Source organism: Coregonus clupeaformis, chromosome 13 (genome assembly GCF_020615455.1).
Source record: "Coregonus clupeaformis isolate EN_2021a chromosome 13, ASM2061545v1, whole genome shotgun sequence".
Taxonomy (NCBI): domain Eukaryota; kingdom Metazoa; phylum Chordata; class Actinopteri; order Salmoniformes; family Salmonidae; genus Coregonus; species Coregonus clupeaformis.
In genome coordinates this window covers 20,919,216-20,939,964 of record NC_059204.1, presented here as the reverse complement: position 1 = coordinate 20,939,964, position 20,749 = coordinate 20,919,216, and the positions used below count along the sequence as shown (strand labels likewise).

Genomic DNA, 20,749 nt, shown 5'->3' with positions numbered 1-20,749 from the left:
TTTCCTTGACTGTACATAATGCCCTGAATCTATTCTACAACGGCCGGAAATCTGCCACTTTTTTTCTCTGTACCGAAAGCACTAGAAGACCCGTTCTTAAAGCCTTTAGCCGTATCCTTATTCGACTCATCCTCTGTTCCTCTGGTGATGTAGAGGTTAACCCAGGCCCTGTAGCCCCCAGTATCACTCCTACTCCCCAGGCGTTATCATTTGTTGACTTCTGTAACCGTAAAAGCCTTGGTTTCTTGCACGTTAACATCCGAAGCCTCCTCCCTAAATTTGAGTTATTCACTGCGTTAGCACACTCCGCCAACCCTGATGTTCTAGCAGTGTCTGAATCCTGGCTTAGGAAGGCCACCAAAAATGCAGAAATGTCCATCCCCAACTACAACATTTTCTGTCTCGATAGAACTGCCAAAGGGGGTGGGGTTGCAATCTACTGTAGAGATAGCCTGCAGAGCTCTATCATACTATCCAGGTCTGTGCCCAAACAGTTTGAGCTTCTACTTCTAAAAATCCACTTTTCCAGAAATAAGTCTCTCACTGTTGCCGCTTGCTACAGACCCCCCTCAGCCCCGAGCTGTGCCCTGGACACAATATGTGAACTGATTGCCCCCCATCTATCCTCAGAGTTCGTACTGCTTGGTGACCTAAACTGGGATATGCTTAACACCCCGGCCAACCTACAATCTAAACTAGACGCCCTCAATCTCACACAAATTATCAACGAACCTACCAGGTACAACCCTAAATCTGTAAACATGGGCAACCTATAGATGTCATCCTGACAAATGTACCCTCTAAATACACCTCCGCTGTCTTCAACCAGGATCTCAGCGATCACTGCCTTATTGCCTGCGTCCGTAATGGGTCCACGGTCAAACGACCACTCCTCATCACTGTCAAACGCTCCCTAAAACACTTTAGCGAGCAGGCCTTTCTTATTGACCTGGCCCGGGTATCCTGGATGGATATTGACCTCATTCCATCAGTAGAGGATGCCTGGTTGTTCTTTAAAAGTGCTTTCCTCTCAATCTTAAATAAGCATGCCCCATTCTCCTCAGACTTGACTGCCCTTGACCAGCACAAAAACATCCTGTGGCGTACCGCATTAGCATCGAACAGCCCCCTCGCGATAACCGCGATCGATAAAAGACAGTACTGCGCAGCAGTCTTCATCGACCTGGCCAAGGCTTTCGACTCTGTCAACCACTGCATTCTTATTGGCAGACTAAATAGCCTTGGTTTCTCAAATGACTGCCTCGCTTGGTTCACCAATTACTTCTCAGATAGAGTTCAATGTGTCAAAGCGGAGGGCCTGTTGTCTGGACCTCTGGCAGTCTCTATGGGGGTGCCACAGGGTTCAATTCTTGGGCCGACTCTATTCTCTGTGTATATCAATGATGTCGCTCTTGATGCTGGTGACGCTCGGATCCTCCTCTATGGCAGTGGCACTCAGAGGCTGCGATGACAGCGAAGTCAGACTGGCATGTGCACTTGTTCTCACAGCCGAAGCTCAAATATACAATGTATCCACGTTGCTCCCGCTGTGAGCCAATAATTAAACAAATGTAACAGAAGCCTCAGTCAGCCCACCCCAGATCGCCATTACGGCTAAATTACATTTAAAAACTGATGGAGATGCGCAGAAACAGCAGACAGACAGAAGCAGCTGAGTAGGCTAATGTAGGCCTAATACTAATGGCTGGTTAGGTGATGTGGCTGACTGATCACAGCTGTCACACGTGATATTGGATGAAGCACTCATTCTGATATGACACATCTGACATTGCGCTCTGAACTGATATTCTCATTATAGGAAGCGCAGGGATGCATTCTGTGATCAGTCAATAATTTTTATATGAGAAACATGCCCCCCACCCCAAACTTTTTTCTTCAGTTTTACACGATTCACGTGGATGAACTATTTTGAAATCAAAATGGCGGATATCGCCAAAAAGTGATGAGTTTGCATCCCTGTTAATGTTTTAGGTACTCCTGAGCAAACCAGGCTGTCATCTTGTGAAACCCAGTGGATGTAAATTGAATAAATACATTTTGTAAGCTTGCCTTGCTTTTCATAAAAAAATAGTTCAATGTCCAACTTGTCATTGTTCTTTATTGTAGTAACGTTAACGTTAGAGATATTTGAAATGCAACAGCGGCAGTAATGTTGATAACTCTCTATTTTCTTGCTTACTGTGTAGTGGAGAATGAAAAGAATGCGTAGTAGCTTATCTGTGTATGGATCCTAAAACAGTTGGTATAAATATTAGTTCAGAACAATGGTTTTCATGTTTAATTGCTTCCACTGGTTCAGTAATTGCAGAAAATGACTGCGCAAAGGAAATGCAACTGTTAAATGTCAAACTGCTATTATGGAAAGTCCTGCTTCACTACTACTCCACATTGAACTACAGCCAGAGGATAGGTACATTATTGTATTGCAGTTCTCATACTGTATGTTGCTCATATGGTAAGTACGTATTTGTTGCATGAGAAATATAAGGTATGCCGCCAGTGCAGGCCTTGTGAAAAACACAAGGCTCGTCATCAATGAATTGCGTGGTAGGCTATCCTTTGGCGCATCTTCTGTTCGCGAGTGATGTAGTGATGTCCCATTCCATAGGGTTATTTATCTCTCCGTACAACTAGTTTCTCCGTTTGAGGGACACTCCCCCATCGAGGGACACTCCAAAAAGAAGGGGAGGGCTAAGGGGAGGTATTGGGATTGAGCCATAGAGTGTTATACAAAGAGGGTCTCCCCCTCTGGCATGCCAGGCCCTGACACACAAGCATAATTTATTGGTTAAATCCCATCCAGACAGCCTCTCTGTATTTCCAAAGCACATTCATGAACACACAAATACATTTAGTCATTCCCTAGTGAAGATGCCCTCTAGAACTCACCTGGTTTCTCCCTCGCCGTCTGCCGTAGTTGCGTCTCACAAGTGTCTTGTAGTTCTGGTTCTTCTTGGTCAAGTAGTAGTAAAGGACACAATCGGACACACACTGCAGAGAGAGAGAGGAGACGACAGAGGGACATATGAGCACATGAAAAACATATAAATAACAACAGACAAGACAACAAATGCAAACCATATGCTTTTGGGTTTGTTCGTTTAACTTCATAAACAGAGGGGGGAGAGTGGAGAATGGGGGTTACTACAGAGTAAAATCACCAGAGAATTAATTCAATCCACCGTAGCCTACCTTTCTCTCTAGATAGGAAGCAATGAGGCCAAAATTCTTTGGGTGCTGAACAAACCTGTGAGAAAAACAAAAGGGAAAATAGTCACGATTAAAGCTACATTCTGGGATTCAAAAAAGAACAAATGGCAGCCCTGCCACTTGTTTTGGTATACAGCTGAGGGATGGTTGCCTGGCTACCCAGACTCCTTGCTCCGGCCAAACGCTACACCACGTTAGTTTCTTCTCTGCAAAAGTCTGGATCTGAGTACCTTCCCTGACACGTCACCAAATGCGAACACATTCGGGGCCGTCTGATTGGTCCAGAAACCGATGGGTTGGTCCAGAGCCACAACACACGTGGGTAAAGCGGCGATCCAATCGCTGATGACTGATTTGTACAACGCCCCTCATGCCCCTCACAACAAATGACTTCAGTGATGGCAGTCTCAGACTAAAGTATGTCGCAAACGACTTTAGTATGAGTCATCAGGCTAGAGGGATGGTGCTAAAGAAATGTATCCCCTCTCAAATTCATAGCTAAAGAGCTTATGCTAAGTCAAAGAATACAATGTTGAGTTAGGACGCCACAAAGCTCCATAAATATTATTTGCGGCCCTACAGTCACTAAATGCTTTTCCATCCTTGGCAGGCATTTAACACATTTTACATTTTTGAATTCCAAGTGAACTTGACTTGTGGTAGGAAACTAAATTAAAATCATTATGAGGGACTAATTTGTTTAGAATTGTATTTTTCCACAAAGCACTAGCCAAAAGAGGTCAGAGAAGTATCTGTGGATAAGATACAGGATATTGGAGGGCCTCCCGAGTGGCGTCACTACACTGCATCGCAGTGCTAGAGGCGTCACTACAGACCCAGGTTCGATCCAGGGCTGTATCACAACCGCCAGTGATCGGGAGTCCCATAGGGCGGCGCACAATTGGCCCAGCGTCTCCGGGTTTAGGGAGGGTTTGGCCGGGGAGCTTTGCTTTGCTCATTGCGCTCTAGCTCCTTGTGACGAAACGGTCGCCTGCAGGCTGACCTCGGTCATCAGGTGAACAGTGTTTCCTTCGACACAGTGGTGCGGCTGGATCCGGGTGGGTGTTAAGAAGAGCATTTTGGCAGGTCATGTTTCGGAGGACGCATGACTCGACCTTCGCCTCCCGAGCCCACTGGGGAGTTACAGCAATGAGACAAGATAGAAATTGGGGAGAAAAAGGGGGTAAAATACAACAAAAATGATAGATAGATCTACAGTGCATTCGAAAAGTATTCGGACCCCTTCATTTTTTCCACATTTTGTTACGTTACAGCCTTATTCTAAAAATCATTAAATAGTTTTCCCCCCCTCATCAATCTACACACAATGCTCCATAATGACAAAGCAAAAACTGTTATTTTAGATTTTATTTCTAATGTATATATTTTTTAAACTATGATATTTACATAAGTATTCAGACCCTTTACTCAGTACTTTGTTGAAGCACCTTTGGCAGCAATTACAGCCACGAGTCTTCTTGGGTATGACGCTACAAGCTTGACACACTTGTATTTGGGGACTTTCTCCCATTCTACTCTGCAGATCCTCTCAAGCTCTGTCAGGTTGGATGGGGAGCGTCGCTGCACAGCAATTTTCAGGTCCCTCCAGAGATGTTAGATCGGGTTCAAGTCCGGGCTCTGGCTGGGCCACTCAAGGACATTCAGTGACTTGTCCCGAATCCACTCCTGCGTTGTCTTGGCTGTGTGCTTAGGGTTGATTCCCTGTTGGAAAGTGAACCTTCGCCCCAGTCTGAGGTCCTGATCGCTCTGGAGCAGGTTTTCATCAAGGATCTCCCTGAACTTTGCAGCGTTCATCTTTACCTCGATTCTGACTAGTCTTCCAGTCCCTGCTGCTGAAAAACATTCCCACAGCATGATGCTGCCACCACCATGCTTCACCGTAGGGATGGTGCCAGGTTTCCTCCAGACGTGACGCTTGGCATTCAGGCCAAAGAGTTCAATCTTGGTTTCATCAGACCAGAGAATCTTGTTTCTCATGGTCTGAGAGTCTTTAGGTCCCTTTTGGCAAACTCCAAGTGGGCTTTCATGTCTCTTTTACTGAGGAGTGGCTTCCGTCTGGCCACTCTACCATAAAGGCCTGATTGGTGGAGTGCTGCAGAGATGGTTGTCCATCAAGGTTCTCCCATGTCCACAGAGGAACTCTAGAGCTCTGTCAGAGTGACCATCAGGTTCTTGGTCACCTCCCTGACCAAAGCCCTTCTCCCCCGATTTTACCACAGGTGGACTCCAATGAAGTTGTAGAAAAATCTCAATGTGAACAGGATGCACCTGAGCTCAATTTCAAGTCTCATAGCAAAGGGTCTGAATACTTATGAAAATAAGGTATTTATGTTTTTTTGTGCAAAAAATTCTAAAAACCTGTTTTCACTTTGTCATTCTGGGGTATTGTGTGTAGATTGATGAGGGAAAAAAACTATTTAATTAATTTTAGAATAAGGCTGTAATGTAACAAAATGTGGAAAAAGTCAAGGGGTCTGAATACTTTCCGAATGCACTGTATATAATATTCCTTTCAGTGATATAGACGTAGTTACTGTGATATCAACCAAGGACAACCTTCTAGACAACCTATTAAGGACAACCTATAAGGTAGGGTTCCCCAACTGGCGGCTCGTGGGTGATTTTAGTTGGCCCCAAGTTTTCTGAGCAAAGAATATTATTATAATATTTTATTTTATTGTTGGACATAAGACCGTAAAAACACCAGTAAATCAGCTCCAAGTAGGGCTGTCCTCGAAAAAAAAAAAAAAAAAAAAGTGTTCTTTCGACCAATCGATTGGTCTACATTTTTAAACGTGTCTTTTTGCATATATTGACACATCCTATGTGTTTTAATCAAATCAACTATATTCACTGAGCTTGTCTGATGCTATAAGAACACGGATTGATTAAATAATTAAAAGACACACAATTGACTAGAGGGAGTCCAACCAGCAATTGATTAGATTGTGCTGGGCCGGGCTCAGACTTGCTCCCTTCTGCAGCGACCACCACAGAACATCAAACTGTTTATCGCGCTGTCCGTGTTGCTGAAGCTGCAACATAATTACAGCCATTTCTGACTGAAAAGTTCTATTACCAAAATCCCTCATTTGTTTAGGAAAAACATTCCATATTCCCTCAACCCTTGCTCCCTTTACAGTGCCTTCGGAAAGTATTCAGAACCCTTGACTTGTTACACATTTTGTTTAGTTACAGCCTTATTCTAAAATGTATTAAATAAATAAATAAAATCTACACACAATACCACATAATGACAAAGCGGAAACAGGTTTGTAGAATTTTTGCAAATGTATAATAAAAATAAAAATAATAATAATATCTTATTTACATAAGTATTCAGACCCTTTGCTATGAGACTCGAAATTGCGCTCAGGTGCATCCTGTTTCCATTGATCATCCTTGAGATGTTTCTACAACATGATTGGAGTCCACCTGTGGTAAATTCAATTGGATTGGACATGATTTGGAAAGAAACACACCTGTCTATAGAAGGTCCAACAGTTGACAGAGCATGTCAGCGCAACAACCAAGCCATGAGGTTGAAGGAATTGTCCGTAGAGCTCAGAGACAGGATTGTGTCGAGGCACAGATCTGGGGAAGTGTACCAAAACATTTCTGCACCATTGAAGCTCGCCAAGAACACATGGGCCTCCATCTTTCTTAAGTGGAAGAAGTTTGGAACAACCAAGACTCTTCCTAGAGCAGGCCGCCCGGCCAAACTGAGCAATCGGGGGAGAAGGGCCTTGGTCAGGGAGGTGACCAAGAACCTGATGATCACTCTGAAAGAGCTCCAGAGTTCCTCTGTGGGGATGGGAGAACCTTCCAGAAGGACAACCATCTCTGCAGCACTCCACCAATCAGGCCTTTACGGTAGAGTGGCCAGACGGAAGCCACTCCTCAGTAAAAGGCACATGAAAGCCCGCTTGGAGTTTGCCAAAGGGGACCTAAAGACTCTCAGACCATGAGAAACAAGATTCTCTGGTCTGATGAAACTAAGATTGAACTCTTTGGCCTGAATGCCAAGCGTCACGTCTTGAGGAAACCTGGCACCATCCATTCGGTGAAGCATGGTGGTGGCAGCATCATGCTGTGGGGATGTTTTTCAGTGGCAGGGACTGTGAGACTAGTCAGGATTGAGGGAAAGATGAACGGAGCAAAGTACAGAGAGATCCTTGATGAAAACCTGCTCCAGAGCGCTCAGGACCTTTCCAACAGGACAACGACCCTAAGCACACAGCCAAGACAACGCAGGAGTGGCTTCGGGACAAGTCTCTGAATGTCCTCAAGTGTCCCAGCCAGAGCCCGGATCTGCAGAGAAGAATGGGAGAAACTCCCCAAATACAGGTGTGCCAAGCTTGTAACGTCATACCCAAGAAGACTCGAGGCTGTAAACGCTGCCAAAGGTGCTTCAACAAAGTACTGAGTATAGAAAAAGGTTGTAACGTAACAAAATGTGGAAAAAGTCAAGGGGTCTGAATACTTTCCGAATGCATGTATGCACTGCATGCACGTGACCAAAGACCTATTCGCATGGGACTAGTATTACTATAGAACGTTGGTTATGTAATCATTCCTCCTGAATTTCAGTTATTCCAGAGGATGATTTGGACGGGATTAGTTTTTTTCCAAACGGCCCACTGTAATTCTTAATTTTTTCCCAATAAATTGACAATTAAGACGCAAGCCTACAGTATTTCAACATGTCCAGGTGATAGGGCCACACTGATAACTCGAGCTTGGTTCTAAAGTTTCTAAACCATCTTTCCTAGTGTGAACATAATATTTGAATTGAGGAAGAGTGATCATAATCATTAGGATATTTTAGCGATCCATAGTACGTCCTAAATGCCCCCCAGCCTTCAGATGTCAGCTAAACAGTGCAATTGCACTTGAGATGCATTTTAAGGCTATGGATGAGAAAGTTAACTTATCATTTCCAAACGTTTAGGTCAGTTGTATGCTGCTGCTGCTTTGTGATCTATTAACAGCAAGGGTTGCATTAAATAGGCTCAATATTTTTTACTGATGCATTTGGTAATATTCAATTCATACGCACAAAACATATAAACAAAAGCATTCACTGTGAAAGTGAAGGCTACATGTACACTACCAGTCAAAAGTTTGGACACACCTACTAATAACAGGGTTTTTCTTTATTTTTTACTATTTTCTACATTGTAAAATAAGAGAGAAGACATCAAAACTATGAAATAACACATATGGAATCATGTAGTAACATAAAGTGTTAAACAAACCAAAACATACACTTCTCAAAAAAATAAAGGGAACACTAAAATAACACACCTAGATCTGAATGAATGAAATAATCTTATTAAATACTTTTTTCTTTACATGGTTGAATGTGCTGACAACAAAATCACACAAAAATTATCAACGGAAATCAAATTTTTCAACCCATGGAGGTCTGGATTTGGAGTCACCCTCAAAATTAAAGTGGAAAACCACACTACAGGCTGATCCAACTTTGATGTAATGTCCTTAAAACAAGTCAAAATGAGGCTCAGTAGTGTGTGTGGCCTCCACGTGCCTGTATGACCTCCCTACAACGCCTGGGCATGCTCCTGATGAGGTGGCGGATGGTCTCCTGAGGGATCTCCTCCCAGACCTGGACTAAAGCATCCGCCAACTCCTGGACAGTCTGGGTGCAACGTGGCGTTGGTGGATGGAGCGAGACATGATGTCCCAGATGTGCTCAATTGGATTCAGGTCTGGGGAACGGGCGGGCCAGTCCATAGCATCAATGCCTTCCTCTTGCAGGAACTGCTGACACACTCCAGCCACATGAGGTCTAGCATTGCCTTGCATTAGGAGGAACCCAGGGCCAACCGCACCAGCATATGGTCTCACAAGGGGTCTGAGGATCTCATCTCGGTACCTAATGGCAGTCAGGCTACCTCTGGCGAGCACATGGAGGGCTGTGCGGCCCCCCAAAGAAATGCCACCCCACACCATGACTGACCCACCGCCAAACCGGTCATGCTGGAGGATGTTGCAGGCAGCAGAACGTTCTCCACGGCGTCTCCAGACTCTGTCACGTCTGTCACATGTGCTCAGTGTGAACCCTTCTTTCATCTGTGAAGAGCACAGGGCGCCAGTGGCGAATTTGCCAATCTTGGTGTTCTCTGGCAAATGCCAAATGTCCTGCACGGTGTTGGGCTGTAAGCACAACCCCCACCTGTGGACATCGGCCCTCATACCATCCTCATGGAGTCTGTTTCTGACCGTTTGAGCAGACACATGCACATTTGTGGCCTGCTGGAGGTCATTTTGCAGGGCTCTGGCAGTGCTCCTCCTGCTCCTCCTTGCACAAAGGCAGAGGTAGCAGTCCTGCTGCTGGGTTGTTGCCCTCCTACGGCCTCCTCCACGTCTCCTGATGTACTGGCCTGTCTCCTGGTAGCGCCTGCTGACAGACACAGCAAACCTTCTTGCCACAGCTCGCATTGATGTGCCATCCTGGATGAGCTGCACTACCTGAGCCACTTGTGTGGGTTGTAGACTCCGTCTCAAGCTACCACTAGAGTGAAAGCACCGCCAGCATTCAAAAGTGACCAAAACATCAGCCAGGAAGCATAGGAACTGAGTAGTGGTCTGTGGTCACCACCTGCAAAAACCAGTCCTTTATTGGGGGTGTCTTGCTAATTGCCTATAATTTCCACCTGTTGTCTATTCCATTTGCACAACAGCATGTGAAATTTATTGTCAATCAGTGTTGCTTCCTAAGTGGACAGTTTGATTTCACAGAAGTGTGATTGACTTGGAGTTACATTGTGTTGTTTAAGTGTTCCCTTTATTTTTTTGAGCAGTGTATTTTATATTTTATATTCTTCAAATAGCCACCCTTTGCCTTGACAGCTTTGCACACTCTTGGCATTATCTCAAAAAGCTTCATGAGGTAGTCACCTGGAATGCATTTCAATTAACAGGTGTGCCTTGTTAAAAGTTAATTTGTGGAATTTATTTCCTTCTTAATGCGTTTGAGCCGATCAGTTGTGTTGTGACAAGGGGGGTGGGGGGTGGGACCCCAACCACTACTAAAAGGACACCAATAAGAAGAAGAGACTTGCTTGGGCCAAAAAACACACGAGCAATGGACATTAGACCGGTGGAAATGGAACAGTTTATTTATTGTTTAAGCAAATTATTCAAGGCTCGCTTTATCTTATTTTAAAACTAAAATGCTTAATTGCATTTCAAATCATGAATGACTCGTATGCTGTGTGATGACATGAACGAATTAATGATTGATTGATACAGTAGCCTATAGAAGTATTGAAATTTAGGCCCAAGTAAGTTAGGGTATTAAGACTAAACAGGATGTGCTCTTAGGCCTACAGCTCGATGGTGGTTATACAAGGCTGCTATAATAAGGCATCCTACTAATGATAATGACATTACTTATTATAATAACAATAAGATGAAGAAAAAGGAGTGTTATTATTATTATAATAAATATTATCTTTCAGACAATTTGGAACAGTGTAAACACTAAATAAATAATACCAGAGGCTGTAAAGCTGCAAAGAAACCACTACTAAAGGACACCAATAAGAAGAAGAGACTTGCTTGGGCCAAAAAACACGAGCAATGGACATTAGACCGGTGGAAATTTGTCCTTTGGTCTGGAGTCCAAATTAAGAGATTTTTGGATCCAACCGCCGTGTCTTTGTGAGACGCAGTGTGGGTGAACGGATGATCGACGCATGTGTATTTCCCACAGTAAAGCATGGAGGAGGTGGAGTGATGGTGCTTTGCTGGTGACACTGTCTGTGACTTATTTAGAATTCAATGCACATTTAACCAGCATGGCTACCACAGCATTTTGCAGCGATACAACATCCCATCTGGTTTGGGCATAGTGGGACTATCATTTGTTTTTCAACAAGACAATGACTGTGTAAGGGCTTTTTGACCAAGGAGAGTGATGGAGCGCTGCATCAGAAGACCTGGCCTCCACAATCACCCGACCTCAACCCAATTGAGATGGTTTGGGATGAGTCGGACCGCAGAGTGAAGGAAAAGCGGCCAACAAGTGCTCAGCATATGTGGGAACTCCTTCAAGACTGTTGGAAAATCATTCCAGGTGAAGCTGGTTGAGAGAATGCCAAGAGTGTGCAAAGCTGTCATCAAGGCAAAGGGTGGCTATTTGAAGAAATATAAAATATATTTTGATTTGTTTAACACTTTTTTGTTTACTACATGATTCCATATGTGTTATTTCATAGTTTTGATGTCTTCACTATTATTCTACAATTTAAAAAATAGAAAAATAAAGAAAAACCTTTGAATGAGTAGGTGTGTCCAAACTTTTGACTGGTAGTGTAGGCCATTTATATATAGCTTACGCACAGCAGTTAGTTCAATTTACCAAATCAGTTATTATTTTCTTGCGGAAACGGCGTAAAGGCATATTTTCTGGACGTTGAAAAAATAAGTATTTTCCGGACATTGAAATAAGATTAATTTTTGGTTCTGAATGAAAGTTGAAAATAATCATTTATAAACGTCTATGATTGGTTCAGATTTGGTCCATACCGGACCAAAACCAATGTCCATGGATGTGGAAATCAAAGCCGGTCCGGAACTGCACCAAAATAATACATCCAAAAGGCATCGCCGTCTGTCTATGCTTACTGAGGTGTAGCCTACAGTGTTGCCTGAAATTGAATTTTATGAACGCCCATCTATATTGTAAGCCTATAGTTTGTAAAACACCAAAAAACGACGTCCGGACAGGACCAAAAAAAGACGACTGCTCGTGCTTACTAGGTTGTAGCTTACCATGTCGGCCCACAATTACATTTTATAAATGCCCATCCATGTGGTAGGCCCACTGTTTGTAAAACAGGCCATTGCGTTGGCTTTATTAGTCCTGATTCATGTGACTAATCAATTTGGCTATTTAAGCACTGAATATCAGCTACCCAACTTTATCAGGAGTTATCGCAAGCTTGATCAGCTTGTCAAAAAATTGACAGATACAAACTGGAAACCACTGATCATGACAATGGGGTGAAACTCCTGGACAACAGTTGTGATTCTCCATTCCATAATGTCCATTTTACTTTGACCTGTCCTGTTTTTCAGGATTTGTTGTTTGTTAACATGACAGCTCATTTTTATATGATTGAGCGCCATTTATGCTATTTGATCAGAAAAACCTGCATGATGTAAAAAGTGTCCGTCTCATTACATTGTTATACATTTTTATCTCCAGCCTGAAGGCTTCATAAAATGACACATACTGTACTATTTCTACCATATCCTATATCTGCTACATGATTTATGTTAGATATGTTTTTTAGACTGAACGTTGGTGGAGCGCTGCAGAGATGCGTCTCTCCAACAGCACCCTGGAGAGGCGCGCTGGGAATGGACAAGCAAAATATTTTGCGCCCCTGCCTTTGACAAAGTGGGCACTGCTTATCAAAGGGCGGTATCAGCGCTCACCTAAAAAACCCATATGCCACAGAGAAATTGTCATTGTTTTTGGGCAGAATTATGTGAGGTTTTATGTGTTGTTGTTGGAGGCGTGTCAGTTTAGCTCAGAAAATGCTGCCCTAATGAGCGGGCAGGCCGTTCCTTTAGCATATCATAATCACATCAATAAATTAGTTAGGCCCTGTGTAGCTCAGTTGGTAGAGCATGGCGCTTGCAACGCCAGGGTTATGGGGGGCCAGTATGAAAATGTATGCACTCACTAACTGTAAGTCGCTCTGGATAAGAGCGTCTGCTAAATGACTAAAATGTTATAACAAACTCTGAACAACACTAAATCAAATATAAGCGTACCAGAGAGTCTGTTGTAACGTTTTTTTTGTTAAGACTTTATTACAGCAAAGACTAAAAACAGTCGCATTCATTCGTGAATGCAATTTCCGAAATGGAACGGTTATTTATTGTTTAAGCTAATTATTCAAGGCTCGCTTTATCTTATTTTAAAACTAAAATGCTAGATTGCATTTCAAATCATGAATGACTCGTATGCTGGGCGATGACATGAACGAATGAATGATTGATTGATTGATTGATACAGTAGCCTATAGAAGTATTGAAATTTAGGCCTAAGTAAGTTAGGGTATTAAGACTAAACAGGATGTGCTCTTAGGCCTACAGCTCGATGGTGGTTATACAAGGCTGCTATACTAAGCCTACTAATGATAATGACATTACTTATTATAATAACAATGAGAATGAGATGAAGAAAAAGGTGTTATTATTATTATTATTATTATTATTATTATTATTATTATTATTATCATCATCATCATCCAGACAATTTGGAACAGTGTAAACACTAAATAAATAATACCAGAGGCTGTAAAGCCTTTATTACAGCAAAGCAAAGATTAAAAACAGCACAATTTGTGAAATTGTTGACTTGACATGTACAGTTGAAGTCGGAAGTTTACATACACTTAGGTTGGAGTCATTAAAACTCGTTTTTCAACCACTCCACAAATTTCTTGTTAAACTATAGTTTTGGCAAGTCGGTTAGGAAATCTACTTTGTGCATGACACAAGTAATTTTACCAAGAATTGTTTACAGACAGATTATTTCACTTATAATTCACTGTATCACAATTCCAGTGGGTCAGAAGTTTACATACACTAAGTTGACTGTACCTTTAAACAGCTTGGAAAATTCCAGAAAATGCTGTCATGGCTTTAGAAGCTTCTGACAGGCTAATTGACATCATTTGAGTCAATTGGAGGTGTACCTGTGGATGTATTTCAAGGCCTACCTTCAAACTCGGTGCCTCTTTGCTTGACATCATGGGAAAATCAAAATAAATCAGCCAAAAATTGTAGACCTCCACAAGTCTGGTCATCCTTGGGAGCAATTTCCAATTTATTTTACCTTTATTTAACTAGGCAAGTCAGTTAAGAACAAATTCGTATTTACAATGACGGCCTACACCGGCCAACCCCGGACGACGCTGGGCCAATTGTGCGCCGCCCTATGGGACTCTCAATCACAGCCGGTTGTGATACAGCCTGGAATCAAACCAGGGATTCTGTAGTGACGACTCAAGCACTGAGATGCAGTGCCTTAGACCACTAAACCACTCGGGAGCCAAAACGCCTGAAGGTACCACGTTCATCTGTACAAATAATAGTACGCAAGTATAAACACCATGGGACCACGCAGCCGTCACACCGCTCAGGAAGGAGACGCGTTCTGTCTCCTAGAGAAGAACGTACTTTGGTGCGAAAAATGCAACTCAATCCCAGAACAACAGCAAAGGACCTTGTGAAGATGCTGAAGGAAAAAGGTACAAAAGTATCTATATCCACAGTAAAACGTGTCCTATATCGACATAACCTGAAAGGCCGCTCAGCAAGGAAGAAGCCACTGCTCCAAAACCGCCATAAAAAAGCCAGACTACGGTTTGTAACTGCACATGGGGACAAAGATCGTACTTTTTGGAGAAATGTCCTCTGGTCTGATGAAACAAAAATAGAACTGTTTGGCCATAATGACCATCGTTATGTTTGGAGGAAAAAGGGGGTTGCTTGCAAACCGAAGAACACCATCCCAACCATGAAGCACGGGGGTGGCAGCATCATGCTGTCGGGGTGCTTTGCTGCAGGAGGGACTGGTGCACTTCACAAAATAGATGGCATCATGAGGAAGGAAAATTATGTGGATATATTGAAGCAACATCTCAAGACATCAGTCAGGAAGTTAAAGCTTGGTCTTCCAAATGGACAATGACCCCAAGCATAATTCCAAAGTTGTGGCAAAATGGCTTAAAGACAACAAAGTCAAGATATTGGAGTGGCCATCACAAAGCCCTGACCTCAATCCTATAGAAAATGTGTGGGCTGAACTGAAAAAGCGTGTGCGAGCAAGGAGGCCTACTAACCTAACTCAGTTACACCAGCTCTGTCAGGAGGAATGGGCCAAAATTCACCCAACTTATTGTGGGGAGCTTGTGGAAGGCTACCCGAAACATTTGACCCAAGTTAAAACAATTTAAAGGCAATGCTACCAAATACTAATTGAGTATGTAAACATCTGACCCACTGGGAATGTGATGAAATAAATAAAACCTGAAATAAATCATTCTCTACTATTATTCTGACATTTCACATTCTTAAAATAAAGTGGTGATCCTAACTGACCTAAGACAGGGAATTTTTTACTAGGATTAAATGTCAGGAATTGTGAAAAACTGAGTTTAAATGTATTTGGCTAAGGTGTATTAAACTTCCGACTTCAACTGTAGTTGTGTGAGGCTTGGTGCTCACAGAATCAGTAGGCTATTAAACAAACACTCAAACAGGCAACAAATGCAGGATCTGTCTTATTTCTGTAGATATATTGCTGATTTATAAAGTCAGGCACATTTAACAGTTACATGCTGACCACACTGCTCGCGCGCATGTTGATTTTGTCCACCCACACCAGACACGATCAGGACACGCAGGTTGAAATATCAAAACAAACTCTGAACAAACTATATTAATTTGGGGACAGGTTGAAAAGCATTAAACATTTATGGTAATTTAGCTAGCTAGCTTGCTGTTGCTAGCTAATTTGTTCTGGGATATAAACATTGGGTTGTTATTTTACCTGAAATGCACAAGATCCTCTACTCCGACAATTAATCCACAGATAAAAGGGTAAACCGAGTTCGTTTCTAGTAATTTCTCCTCCTTCGGGCTTCTTCTTCTTCTTCTTCTTCTTTGGACTTTATATGGCGGTTGGCAACCAACTTTAAAGGTGCATTAGCACAACGAACTGGACTGGGGTGTGGACCTCAGTTCATCTTTCAATCACCCACGTGGGTATGTGCTCCTAAATACCAACGAGGAGATGGGACAGGCGGGACTTTTTTTTATTTTATCGCCTGGCTACGCAGACTCTCGTTGACGTGCGTGAGCAGTGTGGGTGCAATGATTGAATAACATGTATGTGTACGCGGGCAGTGTGGTCAGCATGTTAGGCTATTGATTATAGACCTAATTAAGTTCAGGTTTCCGCTCTCCTCACTTTTCTTAGACAATAAGGCAAGGGCTGTTTTCTCATCTCATTCTGCTGCTGTCTCCGCCGCATTGTTCTCAACACCAATATGCTGGTTAACTTTGCTATTATGCACATAGCAACATGGTCTAGAAAAAGGCGCCAATTCAACAGCACACTGATGTGTTTCAGAACCATGGACAGCGACCGCTATCCAACGAGGGAGAAAGCGCATTTGTTATAAAATAATATAATTTCTATTATTGTTGCACCATTGTTCTTGTGTAATATAACCATATACAATTTCAGTAGCACGTCTTAGACTGATGGACTGTGCCATCCCCACGGCCCCCTTAATGATCAGTCCACTCAGCGCGAATCAGACAGGCGTCTTATACACCATGATATAATTAATTTTTTTGCTACTGCTCGACTAAAGAAATCTCGGTCGACCAACAGCCTGTTGACCAAACAATCGACTAGGGGTCAGCCCTAGCTCTCTATTATCTGTGCATAATAGAGAGATATACAGTGGGGAGAACAAGTATTTGATACACTGCCGATTTTGCAGGTTTTCCTACTTACAAAGCATGTAGAGGTCTGTCATTTTTATCATAGGTACACTTCAACTGTGAGAGACGGAATCTAAAACAAAAATCCAGAAAATCACATTGTATGATTTTTAAGTAATTAATTTGCATTTTATTGCATGACATAAGTATTTGATCACCTACCAACCAGTAAGAATTCCGGCTCTCACAGACCTGTTAGTTTTTCTTTAAGAAGCCCTCCTGTTCTCCACTCATTACCTGTATTAACTGCACCTGTTTGAACTCGTTACTTGTATAAAAGACACCTGTCCACACACTCAATCAAACAGACTCCAACCTCTCCACAATGGCCAAGACCAGAGAGCTGTGTAAGGACATCAGGGATAAAATTGTAGACCTGCACAAGGCTGGGATGGGCTACAGGACAATAGGCAAGCAGCTTGGTGAGAAGGCAACAACTGTTGGCGCAATTATTAGAAAATGGAAGAAGTTCAAGATGACGGTCAATCACCCTCGGTCTGGGGCTCCATGCAAGATCTCACCTCGTGGGGCATCAATGATCATGAGGAAGGTGAGGGATCAGCCCAGAACTACACGGCAGGACCTGGTCAATGACCTGAAGAGAGCTGGGACCACAGTCTCAAAGAAAACCATTAGTAACACACTACGCTGTCATGGATTAAAATCCTGCAGTGCACGCAAGGTCCCCCCGCTCAAGCCAGCGCATGTCCAGGCCCGTCTGAAGTTTGCCAATGACCATCTGGATGATCCAGAGGAGGAATGGGAGAAGGTCATGTGGTCTGATGAGACAAAAATAGAGCTTTTTGGTCTAAACTCCACTCGCCGTGTTTGGAGGAAGAAGAAGGATGAGTACAACCCCAAGAACACCATCCCAACCGTGAAGCATGGAGGTTGAAACATCATTCTTTGGGGATGTTTTTTCTGCAAAGGGGACAGGACGACTGCACCGTATTGAGGGGAGGATGGATGGGGCCATGTATCGCGAGATCTTGGCCAACAACCTCCTTCCCTCAGTAAGAGCATTGAAGATGGGTTGTGGCTGGGTCTTCCAGCATGACAACGACCCGAAACACACAGCCAGGGCAACTAAGGAGTGGCTCCGTAAGAAGCATCTCAAGGTCCTGGAGTGGCCTAGCCAGTCTCCAGACCTGAACCCAATAGAAAATCTTTGGAGGGAGCTGAAAGTCCGTATTGCCCAGCGACAGCCCCCGAAACCTGAAGGATCTGGAGAAGGTCTGTATGGAGGAGTGGGCCAAAATCCCTGCTGCAGTGTGTGCAAACCTGGTCAAGACCTACAGGAAACGTATGATCTCTGTAATTGCAAACAAAGGTTTCTGTACCAAATATGAAGTTCTGCTTTTCTGATGTATCAAATACTTATGTCATGCAATAAAATGCAAATTGATTACTTAAAAATCATACAATGTGATTTTCTGGATTTTTGTTTTAGATTCCGTCTCTCACAGTTGAAGTGTACATATGATAAACATTACAGACCTCTACATGCTTTGTAAGTAGGAAAACCTGCAAAATCGGCAGTGTATCAAATACTTGTTCTCCCCACTGTATGTGATCGTATACAAATGTAAGCAAGGTTTGAAATTATTATGTTCTAATCAAAGTGTCTGTTTGGGCTTCTTGCGGTCAATTTGCAGTCTACTAATTATTTGTAATTATGTTCTGGCCCCCTGACCATCTGCTCAAGAACAAATCGTCCCGCGGCTGAATCTAGTTGATGCTATAAGGACAACCAAATAACTGGTACTCACTTTTCCTTGAAGATCTCCTTCTCGTGTTCGGTCCACACATTCATGAACTGCCGAGCTTTGAACACCTTCATGGGGTCATCCATCAGGCCGTTCATGTTGATGAACCTGACTCGCCTCTGCTCTGTGTCGTACATCATGGGTGGGATGACGGACAGCTGTCTCATCTGCTTCTCGTTGTTCTATTGGACGAGGGGTGTGGAGAGGAGGGGTTTAGAAATTGCAATTTTTGTTAACCTTGTTTCAACTTGAATTTGACTCCTCTGTGAGGGTTGATGGCTGCATCCAGATTCTCCACCGTTCTCCCTAAGTGTGCACTTGCACACTTCCCATCATGAATTTAAAAGCATAGGATTGGTGTAAGCATTGGCTGGAGGGAGTTTCAACCATTGCGAAATCCATTACAGGAAGAGCGTAAGTGCACAGAGAGAATGGTGGACAATCGGGATGTAGCCTACAATTCTTGAGAACTAGAGGAAGTGGTAATGGACGATGACCTTAAACTGAGATGTTTCAAAGTTGACAGCACTCACTTCCTGTTCAGAAAGGCCGTCGATGATTTCAGAAATCTCATGCTCGCTTCTGGCAATGGTCGCAGACATTCCAGTTCCTCTCTGACCAACCCTAATGGGAGAAGAAACAAACAGGGAAATTAAGAAACTACAGGAAACATAATGACCGTTTAAAAATACCAAATTCGCATTCTCCATATAACAATGCTGGGTAGGTGCCATCACATAATCACAGTGTGCCCCTCCTTCCCTCATGACCCTTCTGTCACCTCTTTACTTGAAAGAAAAAAGGCTAAATCAAGCTGTAACAACGTATGTAGCGTCCGAACGGTTTGACCCACAAACTAATATGACCACTATATGGAAAGATGAGACTCTCACGAACACTCTGTTTTGCTCTACGACCCCCACAAGTGTCACGGGACTCGTCTGAAGGTAACCCGGTACCCGCAAAAAATTTTTATGGAAGTAGTTTTGTGCAACAAAAAAAATGAGGGTTAAATGTGTCCAAAAAAAGGTATATATATTCCCTGAACTTTCTTATATCTTCTAGCTATAGGAAAGACACTTGAAAACCTTATTCCTTATGATAAATGTTTTGACTGTCTGTTTTGCCATTTATTAATGTGTGTTATTCAATGCGTTTCTATGGGCTATAGCAGTAAAGACAAAAGAACTGAAGAGAAAAAAGGAGATCGACAAGCTGGCGGAGGAGCACATCTCAAGTGTAAGGAACTTGGCTTCGGAACAGAGGGTTGAGCACCTGCAGAAGATCCAGTGTTCTTACAGCAAGTGCAAAGAGTTCAGCAATGACAAAGTGCAGCTTGCCATGCAGACATATGAAATGGTCAGTGATCCAACACTGTCATATGAGTACATAAAGACGTCAATACTTTCACTATTGGTTGTATAGTGGTCTAAACCTGTCATATGAGTACAAATGTGTGTCATACTGTCACTATTGGTTTAGCATTATCTATTGATCTAATTGTTTGCATGTCATAGGTATGAAAATGTATGCACTCACTAACTGTAAGTCGCTCTGGATAAGAGCGTCTGCTAAATGACTAAAATGTAAAGGACACATTCTATATATTTTTTGATACCTACAGGGGTCCTAAAATTCCAAATCAAATAGCAAAATGATCCATGGTATGACCATCTTAAAACAATTCCAAATGTTAGCTTAGTAGAACCCCCACCCCTCCACACGAAATACTTTTAGGGGTTAACCTACTTTCTAAAATAAGTAAAAATGAATGATAGTAAAATGATTAAAAGTGTACATTTAGGGAGGGTTCCGCAAACGCAAGGATCAAGGATCAAAGACGTGTACAGTTGCTTCCTTGTTCTTAAGAACTTGTAATGGTGGTTAATTTCTTAATGCTGGGGCAACAATAGCTCAATTAGTTCATTAAAAAAAACGAAATCACTGTCAACAAAAGTACAAAAGGCAAAGAGCTAACATGAATGAAATGAAACATAGCCAACAAAAAACAAGTTAGTCTTTAAATTGACTGAAATCATTCAAACTGGGGGGAAATTACTGCATAGTTGACTTCTAAAAAGGACACAATTAACTTTTTTATCTGGACTGTATTGCATCATGAATCAACATGCCATGACACATCCTGACCCTAATGGTGATTCTTTATG

The 20,749-nt window shown here is 42.7% G+C and overlaps 1 protein-coding gene across 7 annotated transcripts in view; it reads right to left on the bottom strand.

Moving 5' to 3' along the window:
• Positions 1–20,749, bottom strand: part of LOC121579440 (nuclear receptor corepressor 1) — a 127,420-nt gene that overhangs the window by 71,901 nt on the left and 34,770 nt on the right. For all 7 annotated transcript variants that reach the window (XM_041894028.2, XM_041894031.2, XM_041894029.2 and 4 more), the window contains exons 11-14: positions 19,115–19,205; positions 18,585–18,763; positions 3,214–3,268; positions 2,911–3,012 (exon numbers count right to left, since the gene is read on the bottom strand). In XM_041894028.2, the coding sequence (XP_041749962.1) occupies positions 2,911–3,012; positions 3,214–3,268; positions 18,585–18,763; positions 19,115–19,205 (427 nt within the window). The remainder of the gene's footprint in view (positions 1–2,910; positions 3,013–3,213; positions 3,269–18,584; positions 18,764–19,114; positions 19,206–20,749) is intronic.